The 24,087-nt window shown below is 38.2% G+C and overlaps 1 protein-coding gene across 1 annotated transcript in view; it reads right to left on the bottom strand.

Moving 5' to 3' along the window:
• Positions 1–24,087, bottom strand: part of EXT2 (exostosin glycosyltransferase 2) — a 76,838-nt gene that overhangs the window by 34,437 nt on the left and 18,314 nt on the right. Inside the window, exon 7 of the mRNA XM_009695015.1 lies at positions 7,617–7,748. Within this exon, the coding sequence (XP_009693317.1) occupies positions 7,617–7,748 (132 nt within the window). The remainder of the gene's footprint in view (positions 1–7,616; positions 7,749–24,087) is intronic.

Genomic DNA, 24,087 nt, shown 5'->3' with positions numbered 1-24,087 from the left:
TTATTTTCAACAACCAGACTGCTTGTTGTAACCATGTATTAGTGAAACCACACAGTTTGAACAACAACAACTCATTGTCTTTTAAAAGCACAGAGGTAAGGACAGTAGTGTCTTGAACTTAAACAGTAGCTAAGCAGTTCTTCCATACATCTAAGCAAAACAGAGATAATATATCCCCTGCCTCTGTGGGTAAGGCTTTTTCAGCTGGGTTGTTCTAAATATCAATCTAACCTCAATGTGGTTTCAATTATGAATTACCAGACCAAAAAAAGCCTTGATTTATTCTATTTTGCTCCAATTATTCATGATAAGTTTCTATTGAATACTTTGAGAAAATATTTCATCATGCTTCCCATCCTCAAGCGGTCATAGGGCAAAACCAAAGGAATTAACCCTCTCTGCTTCTCCAGAGCCAACCATAGTGCTTACACTCGGCAGAATCCCAAGCCAGGTTGCAGTGGTCACCATTTCATGTTTTGATGAAGATTATAAAATCTCCTCAAAAAAAAATTTTACCCTCAAGACACACAGGAGTTTCTACCTATTCCTTCTTGAGTGACGAAATCTGATACTGTCATGAATCATGATTTTTGACTGCCAAAATACGTCACGTAACTATAACACTAAGTTATTCAGCATCTTTTTTTTGTTTAGCTGCTTAAATTTAATCAGTTGTCTGAGCCCTTCTGACAGAATCTATTGGCTGAACACATTCTTTGATATAAAAATCTCAGCTTCAGGCTCATCTCTTCAACTCCTGAATTTCAATAATGTGTTAAAGGAACAGATTTGCAGTGAGAAGAGGAGGATTATCAAGAACCGAGCTCTTACTTACAGCTGCCACAATACTTAAGCTTTTTTGAATCTTCCCATCAATTTTCTTGCCATTCTTTCGTAAGAACAAAAAATATGATAACCTTAATAAGAATATTCAAACAATTTGAAAGAGAACCAGGAAAAGGATTCATGTTTTTCTCATTTTTTTTTTCAGTTTTTGGGTTTTTTTTGTTTTGTTTTTGTTTTGTTTTTGTGGGGTTTTTTTGGTTTTTTTTGGTTTGGTTTTTTCCCCCCTCGGTGTAAGTCAATGTAGCAGCTCCTGACCCAAAAAACCCAGGGTATGACACAATCTCAGTTGGGAAAATTGAGTTTAACATACCTTTCATGCTCCCAAAGACAGAAAAGACAGGGAGTACTGAAAAGATGAATTGTGGAATTCAAAGCAACAAAGTCTTTTTTTTTTTTTTTAAACAGATAATGACTCCCATTACATACAATAAAGCTGCACAGTTATGAAGCCAGAGGAGGCACCAGGCAGCGCAACAAACAAGATAAAAACAATGATGAGGCCCTTGCCTGTGGGCAGTAGAATTTTTCTTTGGGTGCATCTCAATCTCAAAACCAGTTTTGCTAAGATTAAAAACATGTCTCTCACTTGTATGTTTAGGTATCTACTTCTAAGCTAAAGACAAAGTAAAAAGCTGCTAGAGAAAATAAAACCCAAGATTATTAAATAGTTAAGTGTAGTCTCAAGAATTAAAATTTCATTCAAGTCAAACACATGAAATCCAGTTTCCACCTCTGTCAACCAAATCTGCAAATCTGTTGTTCATGCCTCAAAGCACATAATTTACAATGGAAATACACCTACACACTAAATACTAGCCACACAACATAGCGTAACTGTGAGGTTATCTATCACTGTGTAAGAGAAGAATCCTAATTTCTGCGCAGATAAATTAAAGAACCAACTGTTCAAACATGTTTCACACCCACACATATATCAATATTCACAGTTGAATACATGTGGTAAACTCAACTTGTCCATAATATCAATACTGGAAAAAAACGTATGGATAAACTGAAATTTATTTAGCATAAGAAAGAATATCTATCTACTAACATAGTAAAGAAAGCAAAATTTCACCCAGCTGATTCAAACCATCACACAAAGTAGCTAGAAATACAGCAGGAACAGAAACCTAATATTGTTCAATGGAAAAAATACCAGATGTGCGCTGCCCAGAAAAGTGCTAGCTTGTTCTCATTTACAGGTAAATAAAAGAGCATATGTTAATATTTGCTTAATGCTTTGAAGATGAGGAATGGTACTAGGGTGGAAGTACACTTATAACGGTGGCACTATCTGGAGATTAAGGGCTGTAAAATCCTAGTCAAAGGGCTTAGAAATAGTTTAATTGTTTAAGAACTGTCAACTGCCTGGTAATTGCAGAAGTCCACAAAGTATTCTGTAAATGAACATCCTATTTAGACTGCTCAAAGAATGGCACTTTTTGCACTAAGCTAATTTGGCTATTTTCGTTTAAACCAAATGATGGTGCTGTTCTCTGCCTTACTGGGAGAAACAAAATCTGGTATGTTTATTGTTCAGCATAGCGATATTCTCAAGTGATTATTAAACTACGGTCCGTATCATCCAAGGTCAAAGTTCAAAAGCAGCCCCTGACAAAAAACAACTCTAATGTTTTATAGGTCTACATTATAAACAGGCTTGAAAGAATTTCAACAAAAGCACCTGAAGAAATCTGGAAAAACCCTGTGTTATTCATTTTTTCAGAAACCCAGGTATCTTAGCAAGGTATGAGGCAAAGTAAGAGGAGAATTTAAATAACCTACAAAGAAGCACAAGTGAGAAAGTAATTTACCTCTATTAGAGCATAACAAAGTACTTAATTGAAGAGAGCAGATCTCATCTCCAACCCAGGTCATTAGCTCTAAACCAGCCCAAACTGGTAACCATCAGAATGCACATCATAGAAGCGGTCATTTTCTGGCTTACTTGAACATAACTGATTGTCCCAGCCTAATGGATAATGTCTGGGCCAAGAAACACAAAAGGCATTAAACTCCCACGCTTGCAGCAAAAGACTGTCTGAGACATAAAGGATTCAAGCGGTCCAGGAATGAATTTCAGGCCCCCAAAACATCATTTGGCCCTCTTCACTAAAAGGAGGGAATATCTTGTAGTGCATTTTTATTGAAAGCACTATTGCATAACATATTAGCATGTTATATGCTACTAGTCTTCCACTTCCTCAACAGGATAGTGGACAAGCAGGAAAAGAATCCACTTTATAACTTACTTTTTTTTTTCCCCCCCCTTTAAAAAGTCCAACAGTCTTCAGTCAACCTATACAAACACATAAAACTGCTTGGATCACTTCCTCAATGTACTAAGTATGGAATTAACTGCATATGCATTTATCTTCTGTGTACCTTATACTCCTTCCTGCTGGAAAAAAACCACTCTCCTGTACTGCTGCTGTATCCACAGCATGGTGAAGATACTCAGGCAACAGTCTCACTAATATTTTGAGCCAACATAAGCCAAATTAACGCCAAAAAAAGCAGCCTTCCAGCTACCCGGTCCCTCCCTTGCCCCCTCTTCCCCCCCCCCGTGTTTTGTTTTTTTTTTCTTTTGCTGGTTAAGTCTTACATGAGGAAAATCATTTTAGTTAATTCACCGCAAGTGAATTAGAAAATTCAAAAAGAGGGTAGCACATAGAGAGAGAAATCACCATCCAAATACAGAAGAGTGCAGGACTGCTGCTTTTGGCAACACCTGCTTACAGTGGTTTAAAGTGTTTGGGAAACTACAGACTCAACACAAGGTGGGCTGCTGTTTCTTTGTGTGGAGACTTGAGAAATTATCCGGGGAACAGGAATAAAGCTTATCTACACGCAGATCATGAGGATGCCTCACTGATTTTTAAATGTGTGAATATCACCTTCATCCTGACTGTCCGAGACAATAGCCACCCCCCTCAGATACAAAAATCAATGTAATTTTGCTGAAAAGGCAATCATTATTATGTTTGCAGATATGTCCTAATACCTAATATGAAGTATCAGAGTGCAAAATAAAGCAAAGAGAACATTTTTAGAAAATAGCCATAAGTCCCTACCAGTCCAACTTTGCAAGTGACCTCAAACTTCAAATAGCCTTTTGTGAAAGGGGCAGCTTTCTCTTCATAGGTGCTGTTGTTACAAACTTACCAAATATTTGAGGTCCCTAAAAATCTCTTTTATCTAGCATACTTACAGGCTGTAATCTGTTAAATGTTTGCTAATTCAAAACAGATTCAATTCTACTGTACTGTAATCAAAATAACAAAAGGCAGTACTACATGAAATCATAGGAAATAGGCTGAAATCAGATGATGAATCCTAAAACTGGAAGCAAACTTAGGTGGCTGCAATAGCTCAACAATACGCAGAGTAAAATGCGTGCCTTGGAGAGTTATGAGATAGCCTAATTGCCAAAGTAGAAATGTTTTTACTGCTTTATTTAACACCTGAAGCAGCTGTAACAACTAAGCAGCAAAACAAGGACATTTTACCAAGCTCTATTTTTCTGTTACTTCTCAGGATCCTAATGGCATACTAAGTAAAATTAAGGTCTATAAGCACATAAAGAAAATGAAACCTTAAACCAAGGAGACAGGCAGGTAAGCAACCACAGCCATGGATTCTTTCTAGCTAAGGATTCCCGTCTGCATGATGATCTTGCACAGACAGCAAGCTCTTCTTTCTGTTAGAAAGATGTATTTGTCTTTGCAAATAAGGTCATAAAGCCATTAAAGCTGGCATTTTCTGTACAAATATTCCATAGGTAATTCCATGCTCTCATTTTCAAAACCTCATTATTCAGAGCATAGGGATCTGAGCTCTATTAACAGCCTTGTACTGATTAAAGAACTCTCTGGCTAATTGCAGTAAGTCCCTTGCTTTAAAACAGTGATTGCACCTCTGCACCTTCTGTTAACCTGCCTATAGCTTCTACATATTCTTTCTGCAACTCCATGTTCCTATTTAAACCGCGTAATGGGAACAAGAGCATATAGAAGAGCAGTGCATTTAACCCTTACTGACCACAACATCACAAGGAACAGCAAGCACAGCTAGAGAAGCTGGGTGCTGAGCCAGCTGAGTTTGAAGGCAGAATACCCGTGGCCAGTTCTGGAGGTACAACTCCAGCCAGTAACGTAAGAATTTATGACACCCAGTTACTCGCACATTTCACTGTAGTATTAATGTTAACTCACAAGAGCTTCATTTTAACATTTACCTCTAGCTTGGCCCTGAGGCCAACCTGAAATTATTTTCTTTGAAAGCTTCAGTCCTGGTGTTTATTTAGAGAAGAATATGGCAGTTTTCTTGTAAATCAGGAACACATTCAAGTCATCTTTAGTTACTTTGCCTTCTTATCAGACTTAAGAGGATATGGTTGCCATCTTCCGCTACCTCAAACGTACATATGTACCTGCTTTCCAACTATAATGTTTAATCCAGGCTTAGTAGAAATTGTAACAGTGCTATGAGGGGACATTAGGCACCAGCTTAGATAAGAAACATACTCAGGCTCAAGTGGAGCATTATTCCCCTGACAAGCAGACACTAACAGTAGAATTCTGACTAGTGCAATTATTTAAAAAAAAATATTTAAAATAACTATTATTAAATGTATTGACTCACTGAATTTACTAGCAGATACTGTATATCTCATCTACCTTCTAAATTGTCTGGTTCGAAATTAGCTGAATCCTGAAAAACATGTTCCTCTATAGACCAAAAACGTAATATGTTCTTACCTCAAAAAAAGTAAAATATTTTCACAGAAAAAAATTATTCTCAAAGATAAATTGGAGAAGGCTCCAGCTATTTGCCTCGAATGAAAGAAGAAGGGTCAAAATGAAATAGTATTAGCTGGCTTAAGCAAAAAAGAAAAAAAGAAAAGCCTGATGGAAAGAAATTTCATGCATGCTTAGAGCAGCCATCAAAACCCCCAGTTAAAGATATCACAGGATTGTGTACCGCTATTCTACAAATTTAACTGCTCTTGAACAATTCCCAATCTGAATTCTATTTTCTTTAACTCACCCTCTGAGAAAGGGTCACAAGCATTCTGTTTTGCTGGCTAATATGGAGCTTACACAGTCCATAAAGAAACTTTTAACGACATTTCTGTTTCATATTGAAGCAAGAAACGAATTCATGCACATATTAAGCAATTCTCATAGACTAGGATAAACAACAAATTCTTTCAACTGAGACATAAAACCACCAAGGAACTGACCATTCGTGGCATGAGAGTCATGATATGAGGTGTTAACTCCAATGTCCTGGACAAATTCCAGCCTAACTTTTCTTTCCAATTGCACATTGATACAATATTCCTGCCTACTCCTTGTACTGCCCTAGCACGGCGTTGCTGTTACGTGTTCCTCCACAGTTTCAGAGTTCTGTTCTGTATGTTGCCGTGTCTGTGGTCATAAACCTTCTGCTTAAAAACCTCTAGGTTGAATGACTAATATATTTTTCCAAGTATAAATTGGAAAACAAAAAAAAAGAAAAAAAAAAAAGAAAAAGCAGCCTGCTTGCTGCTCAGAGTAAGATTAGCTTCCCTAGAAATGGATAGGTTTCCAGTATAGGAGAGAACCCAGGAGAAGATGTTTTTGCATCCCCTTTAAAGACTGAGTAATCCTAAAGCCATTTTCTTCATTTTACTAAGTGTTTCAAGGTGCTTGTTTTGCTAGTATAATCTCAAGGTGTTAAGAAGTCCTGATCCACTTCTTGCGGAGTACATACTTCTCGTGCAGCTTAATTTCTTCATTAAATACTGACAAGCGCTACGTTTTCTCTCCAGGCAACGACAACAGCAGGTTATTAATGCCTTTGGCTAGGCAACGAAAAATCATCTTCTGAAACGCAGCGATGAGTTTCTAACTCTTTGTCAGCAACTGCTCACGTTCTATCGGCCTGAAGAGTTTAAAGTAAAACGCATTCTACCCCTGAGCACTCCTACCCAGCTTTCAGAGAAACTCTCCCTAAACCATCATAAAGCGAGACAGTTAACAAGTTTGGTTTTATTAGTAAAACAAAACTTTTTTTTTTATATTTTGACACAGAGAAAATTAACTGATTATGAGTGAAAATCATCTGCAGGCTTTTATATAGTAAAAAAATCAGAACCAGCTGCTTGGTGCAGAAGGTTAATTAATACTCCAGTGTTTCTTCTTAAGAGGTGGGTTCAACCGGTGAAACTTTTTTGTTTTAAGGAACAAAAAAAATACCCCAGCAAAACTTCGATCATCATTTTCTATATAAGAGAAATTACATAGAAATAGCCATGAAGAAAACTGTAGGCATAGGAATAATTAGCTATTTCATCAGATTTACATGAAAGACCCTTGCAGATTGTTTAAGAATTTCAGTATTTCCACCATTTCCAGTGCAGTTATTCATTTTTAAGAGCACTAAACTCCCACTAAATTCAACAGAAATAAAGAAGTGTGTGTGTGTCTGCGTGCGTGAAAAATAAATAAATATATAAACAAGCAAGCAATTTAGTGTGTGCAATAGCAAAAGTTAAAAGTTCGCATTTCACTGCCAGGACATAAAATGAACTGCTAGTTATTTTGCCAGTTGTCATAAAATATATTAGCTTCATCTGTGCAAGTTACCAACACAACACATACACACACAAACACACATACACAGAATTATTACCAAGTTTCATAGCACATACCTTTTATACGAGGAAAAAAAAAACCAAACCCACAATTTGTTTTATGAGTAAATCAAACGAATTTACTTACCACAGCTGGGGGATCATTCCATTCTTCATAAGAAATGGCAGCATATGGGTAAATTCTGTCATTGATAATCTGAAGAGTAGCAAGAGCAATTGCTTTCATCGATCGAAAATATGCTTCCCAGAACCACCTTGCCTGTAAAGAGAATAAAGTTCACTTTCACACTGCACAGATCCAGTGCTTAATAATCAATTTTGGCTTGCCATGCACAATCTGTTCCATGCACTCTACATGTCAGGTGGAAATTAAATTAGGAGGCATGTTTATTGTAGTTAGGATATTTCCATAGAGCCTGAAGGCTTCAAACTCAACTCCACCCCTCAAAAAAACAGGACTTACAGCCAATAAAAAGAAGCAGCAGCATTACTTTGCAAGTGATTAAATAGAATGTGAATACTTGAAGGAATCAGTTACTTTCATACTTTTATCATATGTTTTCCGCTTGAAAAATGTCAAAAGTAGTTTGACCACAGAACAGAAGAAATTGCTGTTGTACTCAGTTTTTCCAAGACAGAGGAATCCACAGTGCAGCTAAATAGCCAAATAAAAGCATGCAGCCTAAAAGGTGGAACTTAGAAGTCACTTTTTAACATCAGTATTAGAGACAGCTGATCAGCTAGAGAACTTCAGTACTCAGGAACCCTACCAAACTAATTACCTTCCCAAGTCTTCCAGAAAGCAAATATTATTTATACAGTATTAAGATTTTTATATAAAAATACATGCACATGCCAATTTGTTCCAATCATGAATCTAGGCTAATTTACAACACAGGCAGTGTAAAACTGCTGAAAGGAAGCACGTGATTTTCTTACACACAGATGCACTGAATTTCACAGTTGGGTTGTTTTCAAGCTAAGGTCCTGTATGGCAAGTTTTAATCTTGTCCCAGTTTCTGTGTAAGACAGAAATGCTGGAAGAAAAGCAGGGTTTTGGAAATGAAAATGCTGACTTATCTGATTCTCTGTTAGAGACATAAACATACTTTTTAAATGCCTGCAACCATCAAATGATCCTGTAGGACCCCATCCAACCCAGAAGGAAACACGCCTTGCCAATAAATGTAGTTCAAGAGTTTTGGCTCAAGAGATAGGAATTTTTTCAACCTAATGTTTCTTCAGGAAACTCCAGCACTTTGAAGCATCCAGAAGGTAATTTAATTTGCAATCTCCCTATGGTTCAGTATCAACTATAAGAGTATGTGTTTGCATCGAGGTAGTAGAACAATTAAAAGACATTTTTTCATTAACTGGAAGCTTGAGAAGCTTTCAGAGACAGAATACAATGACTGAAGACAACATAAAAATTTGGGCAAGTGCTATTTTACTCTTGCTACAGATTCCTTAAACAGCAACAAGGCTCTACAGACAGGCCGGTTTTAACAATGTGCTATGAGAATATTAAATAACATTCTTTAGCATATTAAGTTACTGAAGTACTACCAAGCTTTTGGAGGTACAGACTTTAAGATGAACCACAAATAACTCTCGTTTATCTGTTGTTAACAAGTTGCCAGTGTGTCTCACTCTGCAGGTCATTACTTTTTAATAGAAGACAAATAGCGATCCTACATGTACCCTTTGTGCTGGAACATTCCTAGGCTAAATAACAGCGTACAGGAAAGATGACAAGTAGGGAAAATGCAAATTCACAAGCAAATTTGCACATATTCTTGCATATGCTACCCTGTACTTTACTCTGAGTGTAAGCTATGGGATTCAGAACCAAAGACCTGTTGATGAAACACTGGCCCTAAAACTCTAGTAGTAGTTTGTAAACCAGGTTCTTCAGAATAGTTCTGTAAATATTTATGATGAAAAAACCCCATGTTACAATTAAAAAAAGCAAACTAGGAAGTAGATAAGTGCTCTCTGGAGCACCACTTTTACTGTGAGAAAACATTAACCACCATAAGCTTTACTACTTTAGCGTATTTCAAAATTTTATTAAGGAGACTGATGAGCCTATCCAAAAATTACACTTCTCTGGAGCTTGCCATCCAGAGAGAGTGCAAAGCAATTTCACTCTAGAACAGAATCCCTGCCCTCTCTTATTTTTCTCCCTGGTAGGACTTTCATCTGGATATCAGGCCAATTACCAAGAACATAGAAAAAAAATTAATATTACGTCCAACTGTAAAAGCAGAAGAATTATACAAACAGGTAAGAATAAATAATGTCTGCCTTCCTAAAATACCAAAGAGACACTAAATAAAACAAACACCACATGCTAAGCAAAGACATAAGTATTCCTCTCCCCATGCCCCATTTCTTAAGAAAAACGTATCATCCAGAACTGGGCAGCAACTGATTTAAAAAGAAAACCAGAAGCAGATTAAGAATTAAAATTGACCAGAACAGTTAACGTCTCTACTCCAGTATCCTAAATAAACACGAGTAAGAACACAGATTTCAAATTTCATTTTCACATTAGACAACAGTTTAGAACCACTGCTATAAACAGCACTAAGTAGGAAGGAGAAATTCTTTTACGTAGCCTTTGAACATATAACTTTATAAAGAAATTAAGTAGCTATTCATTGTGTGAAATACACACAGCACTGTGTATTTCAGTGTTATTAAATGACAGCATTCCTATACTTTTCTAATGCTAAGATTGTTTATTAAGACTGTAATATCTATGATTACCTAGCTTCGTAACAATCAAAGCTGGTTTTCCTCCTTCAGCAAAACTAGGATGGATCTGATTTAGCTTCTCTTTGCTGAAAGAACGCCTGTAATGTCAGGCAAGATTACACCTTTATACCAGAAGCAAAACTGGAGAAGAGGGCAGAGGGAATTGACTTTTTGCAGACTAATACTTACGTAACTAATTTTTTTGTAAAGAGCTAGAAAATGTTCCCACAGTTGGTTGTAGTTTTTTGGAGTTGTGTTTCTTTAAGACAGAACTCAAAACCTTCTAAGGGGATTTGAAGTCTCCAAACAGATGTTTCAGGGTCTCATTACTTCCTCCCCACCTTGTTTGCTTTTATAAAGCAGAACTGATTAACATGGCTTGCTAGTGTCTGCTGCTCAGCATGTGAAGTTACTAAACATTTTGGGAAAGTTTTCTATTGGGAAGATGTATGCCCATTCCATTTGAAATGTATTTTCTGCTCTACTTGGTGTGGTTGAAAAGCTTATGTTGGAATGTAAGAAATACCATGGGGGGATAAAAATCCCATGAACACATTCGGGATACAGGAGAGAGAAACAACAACCACCACCACCACCACCACAAGAGACAGATCTGTTCCTGACTCCTATGCCAATTTTCTTAGTATTCTTACATAGTTTTTCTGAGCTGTCCATTTCTCTTTTCCAGGTCTATGAATTCAGAAGACTAACGGTTATATACTCAAGAGTAGCTTTAATACACCGGGTAATGGTTTTAAGGTATGGCAAGGCATGTAACATACTAATTAAAGCTACCTGCAAGCCCTTCAGGATCGTGAAATGAATGATCTATAATTACAGATCTTATCTTCCACCCAGCATTGATTATACACAGTCTACCACTATGATATGGTCAGGCTACCTTTCCTTTCAACTGGAAATGAAATTAACTTCTAGTACTTTAGTAGCCTGCTTGATGAGGTTTCAGAATTTTCTAAGAAAACACACTATTTGGACCACAGACTTGTAGAGAATGCCAACTTTGTATACACCTAAATATTGCTTAGGTCACAGGCAATATAAATTGTAAATAGAGATCAAACATGTACTTTGTACAACTGCCAAAACAACACAGATAAACATATGTTAACCTATGGGATCTTGTTCTGGGTGTATGGTTTACCAGGAACTGCAAACAGGTATTTAAGAAACACAGCTTCTCTTCCCCTTCTAAATTTCTAGATAAATAGAAAAATCTAGGATAGATCCAAGATGAAAGACAGAAAAGCACTACTTTGTGTAACAGTTTTACCAACATGTGGAAGAGTCAAACGTAGAGCACTGAATGACTTGACTGAGAATGAGAAATACCTTATATTATTGGGTTGCCCAATGGGTTGGAAGTGCCTGGAATCTCTTATAATACAATGGATTCTCCATGAAATTAATTCACTTGAATTCTATTTCTGCAGAACATTTTACAAAGCCGAGACAGTTTCACCATGGAAGCCAAAGACTGAAGGAATCGGAGGCCAAACTCTCCCCTCACTCCAAGCGGTGAGCTCTGCAGACCAAGGTCACAAACACGGGCATGCCAGTTCAACTTTGTTTCCCTTCCTTCCTCTCCACCCCACTTTCAACCGCTGTATCCTCAATAGATCGTTAGACCCACCACTTTCTGTAAAGGCTAAGATTGCTTAATATAATGTAGATGCATTAATTTATCTCTACAAATCCATATGCACACCTCGAGGAACACTAGCAATATCTGTAAGACAGAAGAAAAAGTTTAGAAACTTCACTTTCTTTCTCGAAACTGTAGCTGGTATGGGGAATTTTGTTCTCCTTCAGCCAAGTAAGCAAGCATCCAACCCAAAAGTTCAATTCCACTTGTTTGCAATTCCAGGATTTTGTTCAAGTGGGCTACAAAGAAACTAAACTCACGATATTCAGCACATAGTGGTACAGGCAAGAGCTTGCGACAGAAGCATTTGCAGTTATTTTCACAGGAGACAACAGGCAGCAGCACGCAGCAATATGGTAGCCTACTCACAGAAAGTGACATTTATTTAGGAAAGGTGTTATTTTCCTTAGAAATAAACACACTTGGGGGCCTAGCATCTCTTTATAAGCTCTTTACAAGTCAGTATAGCATCAGGTTACAGAGTCCATTCATATAATGTTTATAAGTTCTAGTGTTAATGCCACTAATGGTGCTCCGGTGTAGAGTGCAAGACAGATCAATGTAAATCTTTTGATTAGTTTGTGAAAAGAAAAACACTGGGCATGAGGCAAGGAAAGGAATACTTTCTGTAACATTTAGATCAAGGGGAAAACCATCCATGAAAGGAACTTTCTAGCCTCTCGTCTTGTCACAGTCCATGACTTGGTGGGAGTTGGTAAAGTTAGCAAAAGGGGAAAAAACAAGATTTGCAAAAGAGTAGTAAAAGTTAACTGCCCATAAACCACCACTTCTCTCGGCTTTTAGGTCAGGCGCCATGATGTTGTAAGATTTTGTCCCACTGCAGGAGTTCAGTGCTTTCCAAAATGCTTCGAAAAGGTTTACAAGGCCTTGAAATATAACCACTTTCACGCTCGCTGAGGCGACACTACTTAAATGCCTTCCCTTCTCGATGACTCTTGGCGCTCCTGGTTTTTATTCCCTGACCGGCTGGGTTAGGGAAGTCTGCCTGAAGAAAAGAATGTGGCCTAGCTGCTGCAGCAGCACTGGCCTGGAAGCTTGGTGATCTTACTTTTAATCCTGGTTCTGTTACTTATTTACAGATAAATGCTTGACATTCATTTGATTTCTTGCTTCTACTTCAGCCTCTCAGCAGTACATGTAATATTCGCCTCACAGAGATGTTGCGAGACTTAACCGTTTAAGACCTTCCAAGTTCAGGGGTGGATGGAAAAACAGAAAAAAAAAAAACTTTATCCTATTATTTGTAAAAAGAAACCTTAAACTAATAAAACTAATATTTAGCTAACTAATGTTACCGAAGTAACTGTGTCAATCCTTTGCTAAAACATGTACCTTCAGCAGACATATAGAAGATATTACAAGAAATACCTACAGCTCTGCTGTGCAGCTAACAGCTCTGGGTGTGGAAGTTCATCCACTAAGACCTTCGGGCTCTTTAGTGATACTGTAATATAATAAAATGGGTTTTTTTTAAGTTACTGAGACCTAACAAGTTATTGCCCATCAAACAAGCTACTATAACTAGTCGCAGGCAACCCCCCCATAACCTCTTTCCATTGAGCAGTAGGATTAGATAGGCTACTGAGGTTCAAGATAAACTGAATTATTATGTATTTGCCCCACACTAAAGATACACATAAGGATAGCTGATGATATATAATAACCAGATAGCAAGCTTGAGCTCTCAAGCCTCTGACTCCCCTGTCCCTCAAAGTAAAATGGGACTGAAGAGGGAGCGTAAGTTCCTCTTTTGGAGGAACAAGTATTTTACAAAAACTTTCTCAAGACAAATTTTGGGTTTAGACTGAGGATCCTATGACCCTAAATTCCCACATTTTTCTGCCTATGAATTGTAATCTGCCCCCTCTTTCTGGACTGCTTTACTGTTTCTACAGCTGGTTCTCTGTTCCAACAGCTTCCTTGCTTTATCACACACAGATATCACTTTTAGTACGCAGCTCTTCAGCAATGATGATACCACCTGGTCAGCTAAAACCAGTGCCATCTTTGTTTCTTTACGCAGGCTTATGAGAAACCCTCAGAAGACTTTATGTTGTTTCTAGAAAGTGCTGAGAATTTGGGTTAAAAGAAAAAAAGTGCTTATTTGGTTCAGGACCCTTAGCAATATCACACAATCAAGTTCAATACACCTAAAGCTGGCTGGCTCAATTGTCCCTCTGTAATGAGTGTGGAAAAAACACCAGGGTCATTCAGAGAGGAATTTAGAACTCTGGTACCTTAAAATACCTCCTGAGCAATCTGTTTTCCTCTTATTAAGGGAGCCTGAGAGGACCGATCTCCAGATGTCCCTTCTAACCCCGACGATTCTGTGATTCTGTGAAAGAATAAGTGACTAGCTGTGGACCATTACCCTTCCTCCCCTTAAAGTCCTGTCTTCAAAAATGATCCGAGGGCCCTCTCATTTTCCCAGAGAGGCGCGAAGATTTGAAATGAGAACAAACAAGAATGTAAACATTTTTCAAAAATAATGTGTTTCAGGCTACAGGAAAACATAAGAGATCCATGCTCTGAAAAGTTGTCTCACTTTTGGGGTGCCAGTACAATTACCCAAAACTGGAGGTAAGCTCTCTAGAAACTGTAATCTGAAAGTAAAAATTAGATTCTTGCCCCTATACGTAGACTACTATGTAGGAATTTTAAGAGTCAATCTACTAAATCAATGGAATACTGGTAAAATCATGCCAACTTGGCTAAAACTGAAAAGTTTTGTAATAATTTCCAAATTATTTTCACATTTTACAGAAGATCAGATTAAAAGCACCTTTCAAATTTGACCTAAATGGGTCATGTTGTATCTATTTGTCAACAAGAACCTATCCAACAAAAGCAGTAGTGTAGACACTGTACAAAGAGTGCTCATATCATCAGCATGACACTTTAAAAGCTAAAAAATGGGGGTAGTAAGGAATTGCGCTTTTGGGGGTGTCTGATCACTTCAGATAAAGACTAATCTATAATTTAACACTGAGCTTTCCCAAAGCTCAAACCAGAAGTTTTTCTATGAGGGAAAAAGAGCAATGAGCAGTAGAACAACGCACAGCACATACAGTTGTTTCCAGTTAGCTAAGGTTTGCTTCTAATGGAACACTACAATGTTCTTTTAACACTGTTTCTGAATTTTCATTTCACCTTTCAGCTCTTGTTTCTGAGCTATACATGATTCCCAAGTAAAGCCCTGAAAGCATTCAATTCATTTATTTAACTTATACAATTTATATGAGTGGCCTGTAGAAGAATATTCCTTAATAACAAGACACTTCCGTAGGATGAGCAAGCAAAACAATCATTTGTATCATTACAGTCCTATATTTTAAGAAAGCGATTCCAGATAGATATCTTGTGGTCCTGGGTTTTATCGTAATTCAGTCTCAAAAAATACCTCTTCAAAAGTAAAGCAGTAGGTGGATTTAATCACCTGGCTCGATATTCTCCACTGTTGTAATTTTGGCCATGAAACAAGCACATTTGCCTACTTCAGATACAACAGAGAATGAAGACTAAATCTTTCCACTATCCAAATTTTTTTTTTTTTTTTTTTTCTTTTTTCTTTTTGAAGCTACCAATTCATATGGGGACAGAGGTCAGAGTTCAAAATGCTAGTCTTACCTTTCAGATACCAGCCACTTGGGAGTAACTCGCTTCTACTGGCTCTCCGTTTTATTGCTCTAAACTACTTGACAAATGCTGACTCATAAGAGCTAAGTGTAAAGGAAAATGTTAGTGCAAGCTCAGATATTAATCTTAAGCTTCCTGCACTGCAGTCTTCCTCAGATTCTCCTCTTCAGTGCTTTGCAAAGAATCACTTATAGTAATTATAGTAATCCATACGTACAACAGCACATACTACGCATATATGAGAACGGTTCTTTGAAGCTTACCTGTTAAAATTAACATTTTGAGTCTTGCTTCCATACTTGCACATAATTTGTGGGGGGTTTTGTTTTGTTTTTAAGGTTTTCATCTTCTATTATGAACAAGAGCCTTGTTCTGCTTAAAATCTCGCTCAAATATGACACCAAAGCAGCTATTTTCAATAGAATAGTTCTCATTCTCTCATGAAATGGTACCATTTCATATGGTTTTGAAAGCCTGCGTTATCTTGACCCCTAAAATACAGATTTCTGCTATTCCTTGTCCTAGCGATAGTGACTTAGTTTTAAAAACAGCAAGAACACAAGACTTCAATAGATAAAAATACTACTTGCTTCTTTGATTAATGAGTATGTCAACTTCACAACTCCATTGCAGAAGGCAACATTGCACCAGCCAGCAAACATGACTTACTGCCCTGGCACCCTACAAATCCGCTGCCGAAATACATTTCAGTTATGGAGCCAACAAATACGTATCAGCACCACAAGCAGCAAGGAATCACCCCATTCGCAGCTGCGGCTGGGAATACTGTCGCAAAGCACGGAGACAGAGCCAGCAAAGAAAGCAGCAGGATGAGGAAAAAAAAGCAAAGTTTCATAAAGCACTTAGAGCTTTAAAAACATGTAATGTGAAAATGGCTTCTATTTACTGAATTCCCTTTGCTCCCAAAGAGCTTTCAGTTCTGTCTTCCTTTTTACAGGCAAATGACATGTGTTGACACCACAGAAATAACACAGCTGTAAGTGAGTAATATAGAGCCTATTCTGGCTTCCAGATAGTCATATCTACATAATCATCATTGATAACAATGTAAAGACACAAAAAATAGCCCACTCCCTTCTCTCCAGTTGCCAGGAGTCTGCAGGGCTCCCTAATTACTCCAGTTTCACTCCAAATGTGAAGGGGCAGGCACACCTTACCCGCGGTGCAGTCAAAATTACTTGGATCTGTATCATCCTTTTTATGCTAAGTTTGCTTTTTGCACACTCCCTGTTAACCACATGAAACCAGCCCTATGGCGAGCTAGAGCGACGCTATCACTGATTCAACAGCAGTCTAGAAAATAATAGAAAACAAATAAGTGTATGCAATTGCAGGGAATGTTCAACTACTGTATGCCCACAAGTTGGGGGGTGGGGGGACATTTTAGCCACATTTCTTGACAAATGATGGACAGCTCCTGAAACTGAAAGCAATAGGTTTCTAGTCCTAGGGGTATTGCCTTCAAATATGTCTATGTTCTCAGGGTAGATCGGTTTTCCCTGCTGCAGGCATCCTGCTGAGAGGTGAGGTCCCAAGCAAAACACAGGAATCTGACTGCAAGCCTTTGAGGTGGCAGGAGCCAAGGGAGGTTCAAAGACAAGGCTGGCTGGTGGGCAGCACCTCTGAGTATTGCAGAGGTTAGAGGTTAGTAAAGCAGGAGTCACTGGCCAATAAAACAGTGTTTGGAGAGCCCACTCTACAGATAAATTGGGGATCTGTTTACACCTTTCCCAGCTTTCTGAGTTACACACACTGATGCTTCCCACTGTGATCTTGTCCTATGTCCACCAGCATCTCCCCTCCTCAGCAACTGCCCTGCACTCTGCTGGCTGGCTTTATAACATGGCTAAAAGATGCTTGGAAATTTTTAATCAGCATCCAGCATCAAAAATAAATAAATAAAGGCACAACTGCTTTTATTTGTGTCAACTGCTGCAACAAGATCTGTCTTGTTTGAGATTTCCCATGACTGCTGTACTAATGCTGGGAGAATAGAAGCTTAAATTCCCTTGATTAGAGAAGCTAAACACAAAGCAAGCCCAGTGCCAATCACACACATGAAAGGACAGCTTTTTGAAGCAAGCCAAAAAAAAGAAAAAAAATATCTAGGTAAGGTTACCACCATATTATAGCGGTCAAAAATCAGCACATACCTCAATTTCAGAGCCTAAGCTCTATACCAGGAAGAACTTGCCCTTTTGATGATGATGTGTTTTGCTTAGTTTCCTGTAAGCTATATAGTTGTATTTTATATAAGCATAAACATGCACATGCCCCATACACATAGTTCTCAACATTGGACAAATTTAACTACAGATATTACTGCCAGCATTGCTTGAATACAGATATATCCTACTGACTTCTATAAGGATAAAAGCTGAAGGCCTGGCAGTCACGTGTTTTTTTCCTTATCTACGGGAAAAATACAGTTTAGGATATGGTGCTGCTTCTTTCTTCCACATCTTAAAAATAACTGATCTTAGCTCAAGCTATGTAAAAATATCTCATCCTTCACGACTCAAACTGTGCTTGGCTGTATGGCTGTCTGATGAAATAGATAAGGTGATTAATGGTTGGAACAATGTGGTGATCACACTGCAACAGAACAGAATTGGAAATAATTTTACATGGACAAAATAACTGATAGACATCAACACAAGTTATTTATTTCTTCTTGGTAAACATCTGAAATAGCATGCTAAGAAGGAATATTCTTTACTGCATGAAGCCAAATTTTGTAAAAAAGAGAAGTAATCTCAAAGATAAACATTAAAGTCTATTACAGAAGTCCTTGCTACCCCAAAAAAGATGGAAAGTACACCACTGACCAGTGTTCGCACACTGATTCTGTATTAATCTTTTGCTTCATCTGAATAATTAAAAACATGAGCAAGGAGCTGTTTTCCCTCTCCCCTCAATACCTATGTGACATGGCCTCTGCAATAGATGTAACTCATGACTCAGGAGATACCCTGAAGCACTGGCTACTAAACACAGGCAGTAACAGTTCAGAAACAAAAGAAGTGTAGAGCGCAGAGCCTGGCCTTGGGGCTGTGAGCTTACTGAAGCGTTTCAGACAGCTGGTTAATGGGTGTTCCATTCATGCTCGAGGTTAACCTGAGCAGATTCAGGATCAAGAAAGTTTTTCCCAACGCCTCAATAGGCATCACTGATATTTTTTGCTTTTGGTTGCTACAGTGTTGGGAAGCATTTTATAGTAGACTGCACTGTGGGGGGGAACCAAGATAAGTATTTTGTGGACCCCCTGGGACCAGAATTCCATTACCAGCTGAGTCCGGCTGCAGGAAACTGTATTTCTTTAGCTTAACTATAATCTAACAACTTCTATCCACGATTCCCTACTTCACTATTAGTATCCTGGAATATGCACGCCCTCTATAATCCTCCTCTCCAGGGCATCTGTACAGATTTAAGCCACCAGAATAGAATACGTATTCAAAGACAACTCATGCCAGGTGCCATTTTCACTTCTAAAGAGCATTCAAGATTGTCAGCTAACGGAAAACCAAAAAAAAACAAAACAAAAAAAAAGGAGCAGAAGGGAAAGGAAGGAGCCAACCCCCAGATGCAAGTTACACCTTTTGCAAGCCAAAGGGCATTGCAGTACATTCCAAGCACCGCCCACTTTTCCATTTGTAACAAAGACACATAATTTTCCTATGTACAGGCATCTAAGAAACAGTTAGATGTATCTGCACAATTTACAGACAAAGATTAAAGGAAAAGGCATCTAAAGATTATCTGGCAGCACATTGTTTCTACAGAACATGTAAAAGCCTTGGTAACTTAAAAGCCAAACTTTCCTACTGTGTTGTAAGATACATTTGATTTAGTCGTTAGAACAGGATCCAGGATTTCTAAATCCCATTACTAATATTACGATTTAACCTTCTACAAGTTATTTACACCTCTATCCACTTATCAGTAAAATGGATACAAGACCAAGGTGTATTTTCTACTATCAGTTAATACACTCACATGCAAACTACTATAGCAATGCAGTGTATTGATACTACACAGGTAAATGCTAAACTTGTAACTCTTTCAATAATGAAGGGGTAAGTGGAGCAAACAAATTTGATACAGAAATGTGTTGTGGTACAGACTAAGCAGCAGCACAGGGAGAACACAGTAACAAAGAATGAGTGGAACATCAGGAGAGATGCTTAATCATCCATTTCTCTGCAGCTAACCCCTTCATGTGCGTGACAGAATTCTTTCAAATATTCTTTCTAAAAGAAGTACATGCTTTTCCAATTTTTGGATCATCTGCGTTTATCTGTAGTCTATCCAAGCTGTGTACAGCAATCTGCAAAGGGTAAGTACAAAAAGTCCACTTTACAACAACATACATACTCTTAAAATCTCATCTTAAAAAAACCCACAAAATAGTTGTCTTAAAATAGCGTAATTTCCCTCTTACGGTTGAAGTTTAATTTTTTATTATTTAGAGGCTGCAAACCTAGATACAAAGGCAGCACAACTGCACCCTGCAAAACTATTCATTGAGGTGCCAATTGCTCTCAAATTTGAGTTCTTTCTCAGAGATGCCACAAAGACCACTCTGTAACACAACAAGCATAAAAACAGTTTTCTTCATTCTGGAAAGCAACAAGGCAGGGCAGACAACAGGAAAAAAAAAAACAAAAAACAAAAAACAAAAAGCTTAGGATAAGGATACTTTCTGCCACAAACGAAGAGGGGAGGGGGAAGCCATGAAAGTCTCATATATAAATGCCAAGGATTCTACAACTCCCCTGGTGATCCTGGCAGTAAGCCAGGAAAAAGTTTTGTCTTTTCCTTTGCTGTTTGCAGCAACAAATCTTTCCTCTGGGGGAGGCGGGAGAGGGCTGGAACTAACTTCACTGCATCTGATAAGATGGCAAATTGTCCAGGCCTGACATTTATGGGGGACCCGGAGCTCCCCTGAAGCACTCTGGGAGGATTAAAGCAGGGTTAGCCTCTCCAATCGCACTCCTTAAAACGCTACAAATGGCAGACAGATGAAAGTTCGTTTAAATTTGACAATGATGAGTGTAAAGAACCCCGAGACAGAAGCTGTCCCCTGTCAGGGAAAGAACTGCAGCTGGGAGTTGAATATTCTCATTAAAAGAACTTGTTAAAAAAAAAATTCTAACTATGCTCAAAGAGCTTCCAGTGTCCAGATATTGAAATTAAGTTTTATTTAATTAGCTAAAAAGAACTAAATCCAATCTCTTTTATGTGAGCTGCACCACCCACAGCAAAACTCCACCACTCCATTTGCCTTAACTCTATCCAGGACGGTTTCACCATAAGAAGGGGCTGTTTCACACGCCGGCAGTGATCGCCTGGAGCCAGCAGAAAGGCTCATATAGCTGTCAGCAAGCTGATAAGACTTGAAATTACTCTACAGAGCCCTCTTTAAAGAAGAGCCAAAGAAGCACATTAAATGAAAGAGAGGAGGGGTCAGAAAAGCCAGCCACTCATGTTGTTTTAACGTGGTACTAAAACAAGTCATTGATTTATGCGTGTGTCTTCAGCTCTATTTGACCCAGAGTCTGAACTTTTCTTCAGGTCAGGGCTGAGGCACATGAGATGTGCACTAGAAAAATCACAACAGCTTGTCCAGGTATTCTTTCCAACTGTGGGAACAAACATGGTAAACTACATGTTTTCTTTCCACATTCTTTAAACTGAATTTATATCTCTTTTTAGCTTTTAATCGTCCACACGGACTGAAAAGACTAAAGGTTGTGATTATCTAAAACTTTAATAAAAATCAAGAACGCTGCATGGCCACTATTTGAGAGAGTATCTTGTGAAGCTTCAGGAAAGGGAATTATCCATTCATACAAAGGAGGAAACTATACATCATGGTCAATAATTCTCTCACTGAGGTGTTTGATAGCCAGTGATCATAGAATCATTATGGTTGGAAGAGACCTCAAAGATCATCAAGTCCAACCGTATACCCGATGCCACCATGCCCGCTAAACCCACTAAACCATGTCTTGAAGCGCCACATCTAAACGTTTTTTGAACACCTCCAGGGATGATGACTCCACCACCTCCCTGGGGAGCCCGTTCCAATGCTTAACGACTCTTACAGTGAAGAAGTTCTTTCTAATGTCCAGCCTGAACCTCCCATGGCGCAACTTGAGACCGTTAAGATGCATTTAAAAAACCACCAATGATCTCACAAGATCATTCCACAAACAGCTCTAACAACTCTTTTCCAAGTGACCGCAGCTAGCTGAGAGGCCATCACTGCCTATGAGAAGGTTGGTTTAAATTGCATATATACCCTTTTCTTTGTATACTGAATTTCATTTGTCACTTTATCATTTGGTCATGCTGTACCTGAACGTCTTTGGCCTAAGATGTGCCATTTCCAAATAAAGCCTTTCCCAAAGCAGAGTTATTCTTAAGGGGTAACTGCAAGGGGTTTTTCTATTATTGTTAGCTTGAGCTGCACATTTTCCCTTAAAAAGTCGTGCCCTTCCGGGCTGCTTACCTTCTACACAGCTACCTAATTTTATGGAATTTTTTATCTCCAAAATCTCCACCTCTCTGTAAGTTTGGTTCAAATTGGGCAGTAACAGAAATCAGAAGAGGAATCAGCATGCACATTGTATGTGATCATACCCTTGTTTCCCTAGGAAACTAGGATCAAAAGCATTCCTATACTCAAGAACACTAGCTCTTCATTCTTGTACCATTAGAGTGCATAAAGCCACCCAGTCTTCCAGACTCGATATTAATTCAAAAGTTTTATTTTTGGGAACTGGGGAGCGTTACATAGTCAAAAAGGAACAGGCACACAAAGTCGTCTTCTGAAAATAAACTCCTTACCTAAAATCCATCCAGTGAGAAAAATGCCTAAAAAAACAGAGGAGTAACTCTTCTATTCCCATTGCATAGTACTTTCATATTCTGATTCTATGCCTTAATGAACATATCTGTGCTAAAAGACTTCCAAGTATGTGGATATTTAGTGAGGAAAGACATTTACAAAATGTCTGTAAATTCAGATAGACAGATTCATTTCACAAAAAGAAGGGAAAAAAGGCACAGAGGCTCAGATCTAAGTTGAGGAAAACTTCCATACAAATTAAAGACATTTATGTATCAACTATAGTGGTGAAATACATCCCCAGAGATTACCAGGCTTTCAAAACCTGGTAAAAACATTAGAAAACCTCTGTTGAGAGGGAAACTATACAAGGCATGGGATATGCAGATACCAGCAAAGTTTTGTTTTACTTTTTTTCCTTTACCTATTTCACTCTTCTTCAGGAGCAAGACAAAATTTCAAATTTCACTCCCTATCATATAGGTCTATTACATTTACTTCTATTTCTTGCCCTTCCACTTCTAGAACTTTGCTATTACCTGGGTTTGTGGTGCAGAGAAAATGAAAGTATAAGGATGCAGCATCAAGCCTGCTGGATCAGCAGCTATGCAGCTGAGCTGCTTATCGACTTGCCTCTGGGCACTTCTGCCAGGGTTTCAGACTCCATATGGAACTATTTGTTAGAGGGGGATGGTTCAAGGAAGCTTCAAAGAAAATGAGAATGACAACATTACTGCAGAAAACAGACAAGACAGCAATCCCAGAGATGCATAAGTTTCATCCAGACTGCTTTTAATTTTAGCAGCTCAACTAGGCAAGGCTCTTTCTGATGGTCAATACGTTGGAGTTTATAATATAGAGTTATCATATGCCAGTCTCCAGTTCTCACGGACATAGGCTGTATGTGTAGTATTGAAAACAGGTAACAATTTTTCACAACAGTGTGGATTAGGCTATGAGCACAGAAATTCTTCCCTTTTGTGAGGAAAGACAGGAAACTGAACCAGGAATTGTTGAGGGCAAAACGTTCTGCAGGTTTGAACCATAAAAGCACAAGTTAATATGGCTAATCTCCACAGATCTCAGCACAATCAGGTACAATGCAGGACAGTAGAAACTAATTCTGATTTCCCACACTCCAGCTCTGCTCAAATCAAGTGAGCAACATAAAGTTGTATTTCAGGAAATCATAGCCCAGGTCATATCAGCCTTAGATCCTAGCAGACGATGACTCCAAAGCTAAAGCACCTGCATTTCACCCTCTTCACCACAATACTGTGTGCTGCTCAATGATCAATGTCTGAACTGTAAGAAAATATTTTCAAATAGGGGTTCTTAAATATTTTAAATGTAATGACTTCTCTTTAGGAGTCTTCCTGTGTTCTCCAGCAGATGTATGGCTAGAATTATTTCCAAAAACAAGCAAAAGTTAAGCATAGAGAAAATTTTACTCATTAAAAGCAGACAATCTATTTCAACTTGAAAAAAGAACATATACATACATATGTGTGTGCATGTGTATATACCTCTGTGTGTGTGTATATCTATTTTAACCTTGACGCATGACCTCCAGAGAATTAACTGCAATAATATACTGCAAAAAGAGTACCTAACCAACAAAGAAAACTGGCAAGCCAACAT

The sequence above is a fragment of the Cariama cristata genome, unplaced genomic scaffold, assembly GCF_000690535.1.
Source record: "Cariama cristata isolate BGI_N322 unplaced genomic scaffold, ASM69053v1 scaffold3552, whole genome shotgun sequence".
Lineage (NCBI taxonomy): Eukaryota > Metazoa > Chordata > Aves > Cariamiformes > Cariamidae > Cariama > Cariama cristata.
The sequence above is the reverse complement of the archived record's forward strand: the minus strand, read 5'-3'. Positions and strand labels throughout refer to the sequence as shown.